The 7,636-nt window shown below is 43.2% G+C and overlaps 1 protein-coding gene across 2 annotated transcripts; it reads left to right on the top strand.

Moving 5' to 3' along the window:
* Window positions 1-4,243: 4,243 nt before the first annotated feature.
* LOC147856931 (uncharacterized) lies at window positions 4,244-7,467 on the top strand. 2 transcript variants are annotated; one of them, XM_087328407.1, is made up of 6 exons: window positions 4,244-4,545; window positions 4,640-4,850; window positions 5,001-5,071; window positions 5,246-6,103; window positions 6,198-6,410; window positions 6,778-7,467. In XM_087328407.1, exons 1-6 carry the CDS (start codon window positions 4,456-4,458, stop codon window positions 7,165-7,167), a joined length of 1,833 nt encoding a protein of 610 aa, XP_087184533.1. In that variant the 5' UTR covers window positions 4,244-4,455; the 3' UTR covers window positions 7,168-7,467. The 2 variants fall into 2 exon arrangements, with proteins under 2 accessions (XP_087184533.1, XP_087184532.1); XM_087328406.1 differs by having other exon boundaries at window positions 4,245-4,545; window positions 5,243-6,103.
* The last annotated feature ends 169 nt before the right edge of the window (window positions 7,468-7,636 follow it).

Raw genomic sequence — 7,636 nt, 5'->3', positions numbered from 1 at the left:
GCTCCATTGCGTACGTGCACATCCCCGACGAGAAGCGACAAAAGCTTGACCCGAAGTCAGAGAAATGTATCCTCGTAGGATACTCACTGGACCAAAAGGGGTACAAGTGCTATAACCCCTCAACTCGACAATCTCGAGTAAGTCGAGGCGTTGTTTTCGACGAGTCCGCATCTTGGTACACACCAGAGACATCTTCGACTTCGATTCCACTCGACAATCTCGAGTAAGTCGAGGCGTTGTTTTCGACGAGTCCGCATCTTGGTACACACCAGAGACATCTTCGACTTCGATTCCACTCGACCTGGATTCCGCCGAAATAGAGATAGAAGCCGAAGATCGGCTCACGCACATGTTCGAAGAAAGCCCAATTACGACAAGGCTTAGTGGGCCACAAGAGCCCCCAAGCGATCAAAGCATATCTCGGCCAAGTCCGAAGCTGGACAAAGGGAAGGCAAAAATGCCGGAGTATGAAGACGATCATTTTGATGGCATCGAATCGACTCACTCCCTCAATAGTGAGTTCAAAGGCCATGACATCCGAACAAATGGAGTGAAGAAAGCCTTAGAATCCGCAAACGAGAAGCTCCGCCGATCCACCCGTGAAAAAGAACCCCGTAAGCTGATTTGGCTTCGGTGAGTACATGGCGTACCATTACGCATTTATGATGAAGGTGGCAACAGTATGGGAGCCGGAAACCTTTTCCGAAACCGCGAAGGACCCGCGATGGATCGAAGTAATGAACGAGGAGATGTGTGCACTATGCAAGAACGAGACATGGGATCTCGTTCCCCACTCACCGCACAAGAAGGCAATTGGCTGCAGATGGATCTACAAGGTGAAGTATAATGCCGACGGCTTCGTCAACCGCTACAAAGCTCAACTCATAGCGAAAGGATACACACAAACGCATGGAGTCGACTATGAAGAGACCTTTGCCCCGGTGGCAAAGATGACGACAGTGCGGACCGTGATCGCACTTGCAACGGCAAAAGGGTGGCACCTCCATCAAATGGAAGTCAAGAACACCTTTCTTCAAGGCGAATTAGAAGAGGGGGTGTACATGTTACAACCACCCGGCTTCAAATCGCATACTCATCCGAAAGCCGTGTGCTGACTCAAGAAGCCACTCTATAGCCTCAAGCAAGCACCGCGTGCTTGGCATTCGAAGATTACACAATATCTTCATCAAATCGACTTTCGAATGTCGAAATCCTACAACTCCCTCGACGTATGACACGACTCTAGAGCCTAATTGTCATCATCCTATACGTGGATGATCTGGTCATTTGAGGTGAAAGTCTAGTCGACATCAACAAGGTCAAGTCCCTCCTCTTCTGAAAATTCGAGATGAGGGACATGAAGGAGCTCCATTACTTCCTTGGCATTGAAGTAATTCGGATTCCGACTAGCATTATGATCACTCAACGACACTACATCCTCAACTTTTTATACAAGTTCGGGATGACTGAGTGCAAATTGGTCGCAACACCTCTTGATCGAAACCTCAAACTAGATGCTGACTCTGGCACAAACGAGTGCGAGCCAACCCACTATCGTCAACTGATCGGGAGCCTCATCTATCTCACGATCACTCAACCCGACCTTAGCTATCCAGTCAGACTCCTTAGCCAATTCATGCAAACTCCATGAGATATCCATTTCGATTGCGCTAAGCGAGTATTACGATACGTGAGCGACACAATGGATCACGACGTTCTCTACACATTGGCCACACCAATACGACTCGAAGGGTACACAGACACGGATTGGGCAGGCTACAAAGTTGATCGATGATCGACCTCCGGATTTTTCTTCTCGCTCGGTAGCGGAGCAATATCTTGGAGTAGTAAGAAGCACCCTACTTTCATACTTTCGAGTACGGAGGCCGAATACAGGGGCACGACCGTAGTTGCATGTGAAGTCATATGGCTCAAGAGGATTTTAAAGGATTTGGGCGTTCCCATCAAGGATCCAACTCCCATTTACTGCAACAACATGAACAATATATATCTGGCTCGGAACACGGTGTTCCACGCATGCACAAAGCATATCGAAGTGCACTATCACTTCATTCGAGGGCGTGATTAGGCCAGAGATGTCGATCTTCTACACATCAACACGAATCTTTAGACAACCGACATCTTCACCAAGGCCCTAGGAGCCGACAAGCTTTGGCAATTCATGTCTGACCTCAGATTGACGATCCTTGACTTCCAAGCTTGAGGGGGAGTACAAGCGAGAACCGGATACCGTCCGAACCGGGTACGAGCTGAAGCGGACATCGGAGATCATCCGAACCGGATACCAACCGAAGCGGACATCAATCAAAAGGAACCGACCCGAGTTGAGCTTGAGGGGGCGTGTTGAGAATCAAGCTCAACATAAGTGCAACGTGTGAACACACCTTTTGAGAATCTATGATTACTTAAAGGTCAAGAGTCACACCACTACTCTCTACACATTAACTATGTGCCATAGAATCATATTCTATGACACATGACTAATGAGTTACATATTCCCCAAGAGAGAGAGTGGTTGTTGTAGTTAGTTAATGAAGAGAGAGGGTGACTATATATAAAGCACCATCCTCACACTTCATACTAAGTCGGTTGTGACTCCTTGTAAGGCTACATTTTTGTAGTTCTTATTTTACTTGCGAAATATACACCTTCTTCTTGAGTATTCCTTTTTCTATCTATCTTGTGTTCTCTAATCTCTCCTCTAATTTGTCTCACACATACACATAACACACATCTCTTCCACTACACAAGAATCATACCGGATTCTTTACACTTTCCAACTCGTCGGGAGACTTGAGAGAAGTGCAAGTGCTTTGATTTCTTCTTTGAGATTCAAGCATTGCGAGGAGAGTTCGGTCAACACCCTGTTGAAGGTGTTGATATGGGAGGTTGCCTGCTCGGTTTCCCTCATCTTCATATTGAACAATTGCCGAATTAGGATGAGTTTTGACGAGCACGACTTATTTTGGTATACTGATTGTAATTTCTCCCACAGGGCGAATGCAATCGTCTCCTTGGCCATATTTATTTTCGTATACTAAAGTAGACGTTCTCGACTAAGTGCATTCGAATGGTTGACCTCTGGGCTTCTCAAGCGTGCCTTGCCCCAAGGTTGCGAAAATAGTGACCCGAAAGTATGGGGTTTTAAGTAGCTCAGCATGCAAGGAATCAATGTTTGGCATTGTATCCGATCACTATGCGTGAGTGCGTGAGTGAGTGTGTGTGTGCCTTGCTTGCTCTCTCACATACGAAGACATGGATGAATTCTCGGCCTCTTTCCATCTCTCTCTCTCTCTTTGCTACACGCGTTAGTTTCATCGAACTTTGACGTAGTTAGGGCACGCCAAATTAGGAATCGGCAACGGCTCAACTCAAGCCTAAACCAAACTGTTAAACCATTTAAAAATGGTTTGGTGGTTCAATTTGGTTTGGTTTAGGCTTGAACTTACTTAACTGGTTTGAGCTTGGTTTGGGATGGCTCAAGCCGAACCGAACTCCGGTTAAGGCTTAATCGGCTTGGCTAAACCGGTACAGGTTTGGAAACTCCCCGAGCTTGGAGGCCAAACCGGTTAAAAGCCGAAGCTGAACCGTTGCGATTCTATGTACGCCAAATACTAGGTTTAACAAACAAGCTCTTCTTGGGTGGAAAGCTCAATCAAGGTCATGGGTTCAAATCCGAAGATTTCACATCTTCTTCTCCACCGCCAGAAATCTCAGGCTAACAAAAGGAGATCGAGAAAAAAAAAAAGAATCAGATCTATCGATCGATCAGATTCGCACAGAAAAATCAGACCGAAAGGAAGGAAGGAAGGATCCGAGAAAGTGGGGTATGGAGTTTCTTTCTTTTCTTTTCTTTTCTTTTTTGGTTCTTTCTGTCTTTTCTGGTTTTTCTGCAGTCTGCTTTGCCTGCGTGTCTCTGTCCTCCTCCTCTCTGTGTGTGTGCGTGTGTGCTTGTCGTCTCTCCCACGGCTTCCTTCTCCTCCTTTTTCTTCTTCGCCTTTCAATGATAATAAGAAATCCATCCATCCATCCATCCATCCATCCATCAAAGGAATACAGTCAGAAAAGATAGAGAAGGAAGCAAGAGTTTGAAAAAGATAGAAAAGAAGAGCTTCTTCGTCTCCCCGATTTACTATTAATCTAATCCTTTTTAGGTCTCCCTGCTTTACCAGTAATTTAATCCTTTTTAGGTCTCTTTGCTTTACTAGTAATCTAATCCTTTTTAGGTCGGTTATATCCTTGACCTAATAAAGAAGCCATACATACCACATTAGGGTTTCATCAGGCTCTAGAGTTTCTCTTGCTTCCTTCCACTTCTTCTTCTGGTGTGTTTTCTTTTTTGGAAGACCTGCTTTTATCCTCACTCTCTTCTTCTTCTTCTTCCCCAGATCTGTGCCTCCTTCTTATATAATCTCCACAGAGATAGAGAAAGCTATGGCCATCCTTTTGGAGCAAAACGCAGAGCAAACACTGAACGTGAAGGGATCTAAGCTCGATCTCGCTTCGTACTGTGAGATAGAACAGGTAAATTTTCTGTTTCTTTCTCCTCCTTTCTGCTTTCTATTGCCTTTACGAAGATGTACTGACGTTAAAGAGTCTCTCCATGGGCCACGTGCAGATAGATGAGGTTAGAGAAGAGGACAAGAAGCTCCCTCTGAAGGAGGAGACCGGCCGGATTCATCCTGTAGTCAATGAATATGTCGGAGATCAGAGGGAAGCCATAGCTTGTTCAAACGAGAGAGAAGGCTTCTCCATAGAAGGATTGGATCGATTGAATTCTTCTATGGAGGTGCATACCATCAGTGATCCTTCTATGCCTGTATATACAGGTATATCTCTCCCTATTTTGTATAAAAAATATCAGTTTTCTTATGTTTATTTTTGCCTTGAATTGGATAATTTATTTTGTCATCGGCAGGATTAGGTAATGATTAGCTAATACTGGCCGTAGATCTGAAAAAACTGCTTCTTTTCTGCAGGTTATCCTGCTCCCGGCCTGGCTTCTTATGTTCCTTACACTCCTACAGATGGTGTATACTACCACAATCTGGTGGGTTTTATCTGTCAACTCTTTACTTCTTGTGTTGGGTCTTTCTTGTTCTTCTTGATTACTTTTCTATTGAAATTCTTACACGTCTGTTCTACTCTTCACTTTCCATAGAACATTTCTCTTGTTTATAGCAGAGTTTCTGATTCTTCCATTTTTTTTCCTTCATCTCAGCAGGCTGTAGATTACAATTATGTACATATTCAACCTCCATATGGGTGTAATATACCCACAGGAATACCTTACGTACCCCAACCCAATGGCTATGTACCTTTATATCCTTACAATTTCTACCAAATGGCTTCGCCTGAGCAATATGGTGGTGCGTATACAGCATATACAAACACCGACCAGTTACCGGTCATATTACAGGACCATGGTAGTGGTTATGCAATTGAGTTGGATAATGTCTGTGATAATGTACTGCCTCAAGTTGCATTCACTTACAATCCCCAGAGATTGCTAAGGGCATCTGCACCTGTGTGGAACAATACGAATTCAGAGAAAACTAAAGAGAAGGAAGATGCGCATTCGTCCAAGTCCAAACTCGAGGGGGATCATGTTCTATCAAGCGTCTCTTCATCACTGAGTGGACATGATACAAAGACTAAAGGATTTAGTGATGATGGAAAGAAGCAATATCGGAGGGTTGTGTCTGCGGGATCAGTGCTGAGTAGGAAAGCTTGGCCTTCCCAAGTGGGAGCATTTCAATATGTGGCCGTCACACAAACCCCCTCGAAGGTGCTTTTGAGGAATCATCAAGAACGATCAGATTCTGACACTGCTGTGTCTAGTGCAAAGCTTGCTAAGGGACCGGATACCAATTTGTCGGATTTCTCTCTGGATTCAGGAGATGCGAAGCATTTTGTGATCAAGTCGTTCAGTGAAGAGAATGTCTTTAGAAGTATAGAACATGGTGTGTGGTCGAGTACACCTAGTGGCAATCACAAACTGAATGTAGCTTTCCAAGAATCCCAAGAACGAGCGCTGGCAAAGGGGAACAACAATAAGTGCCCCATGTTCCTTTATTTCTCAGTGAGTAAAGGGATTTTTAATGCTTTTATCACATGGATGGTTTTGGTTGAAGGACAGTACCTCATACTTAACTGTTTTTTATGTGATCAAATAGGTGAATGGGAGTGGGCGGTTTTGTGGTGTTGCAGAGATGGTGGGATCTGTGGAGTTCAAAAAAACAATGGAATTCTGGGATCGTAACAAGTGGTGTGGCTCATTCCCTGTGAAGTGGCACATTATTAAAGATGTGCCCAATTCTCAGCTGAGAAGGATTATACTTCAGAACAATGAGAACAAACCAGTGACTAGCAGCCGAGACACCCAAGAGGTAGCTATTCGTTGTGGTTAAGTGCTAGCTATCTGTTTCTCCACTTATTCGTTTATCTCTTCGTACATTATGTCTTTTTCCCTAGACGCGTTTACATTCCATTGTCCCATATAATCTTGAAACTAGTTTGGGACAAGCAAAGATTATCTTTTTCCAAAAGGTTGCTTAAAAACAATTTCCAAAGAAAGAGAATTTGAAAACATTTGAGGTTCCAACACTCAAATATGAAATGCCACGATTGAATGAAATTCCTTGGTTGGGGTTTGCCTGATGCTCACTATATACTCTTTATGTTGCTCCTTTGACTATTTGTTTACGTGCTCAATATTATATCCCTTAAGGTTTTTTTCTTTGAATATCATTTCAGATTTGTAACCATCGGCAAGGATTGGAGATGCTCAATATTTTTAAAAACTACTCAACAAAGGTATCTATTCTAGATCGTTTCCCGAACCTTTCGACAAGACAAAACATAGTGAATTACGATAAACAAGAAATTTCTGGTGAAGATGAATGTGATCAGCAACCATCGAATGAGGAACGTGGCTTTGTGAAGCCTACAGAAATAATCTCTTCTAACCCCATAAAGGCATGGAACACTGGATCGAAACATCCAGATGATAATAATGTTTTGAAGAAGAGGAAACCTCTTCTACCCGGGAAGTTAGCTCAAGATTTGAATGTAAATAATGTAGTAGGAAAGGAGCCTAAGAAAGAGAATGTGGTGACGATGCCTTATGGGGGTGTGAAAGCTTGAATAATTCATTCAAGGTTGGTGTATCCTGTTTTAGTTGTGATATACAAATCAAGAAGAAAGAATGGAAAAGCTTTTGTGCAATTATTGTGATTCTCCCCTATTGCAGTTTGAATGGTCAAACCAGTGAAAGCATCAAAACATCCACGATGTGTAATTTCAGAGGGTTCTTGCATTGGGTGGATAAGAAGGGCTAAATACATGGATATATATGTCCTTTGACTTTTGGTGTGCTTTGCTGTAAATCATTTGTTTAATATCATCCACTTGCTCTTATTTGAATAGATAAACAAGACTTCTGAAGCATGTCTTTTGGGCACTTTTTATGTAGTAAATATACAGGTGTTTGGTTTCAGAATCTGATCAATGAGGAAAATGTCATTTCGAGCCTTGTATAGAGATTACACGCTTTCTCATCGTAATACAACTTTCCATACCTTAAACAAAGTTGTACTCTTATCATCTTTCTTTA

This window comes from Azolla caroliniana, unplaced genomic scaffold (genome assembly GCF_043228905.1).
Source record: "Azolla caroliniana isolate FFs.n. ecotype wild unplaced genomic scaffold, voAzoCaro1.0.p SCAF_12, whole genome shotgun sequence".
Taxonomy (NCBI): domain Eukaryota; kingdom Viridiplantae; phylum Streptophyta; class Polypodiopsida; order Salviniales; family Salviniaceae; genus Azolla; species Azolla caroliniana.
This window is presented reverse-complemented; position numbering and strand designations above follow the sequence as displayed.

What these genes read in the sequence shown, in the direction of transcription:
- LOC147856931 (XM_087328406.1), top strand. Translation starts at nt 4,456, where the DNA reads ATGGCCATCCTTTTGGAGCAAAACGCAGAGCAAACACTGAACGTGAAG. An exon ending in TTCTATGCCTGTATATACAG is followed by an intron (nt 4,851 to 5,000) that starts GTATATCTCTCC and finishes TCTTTTCTGCAG; the next exon opens with GTTATCCTGCTCCCGGCCTG. An exon ending in GTGTATACTACCACAATCTG is followed by an intron (nt 5,072 to 5,242) that starts GTGGGTTTTATC and finishes CCTTCATCTCAG; the next exon opens with CAGGCTGTAGATTACAATTA.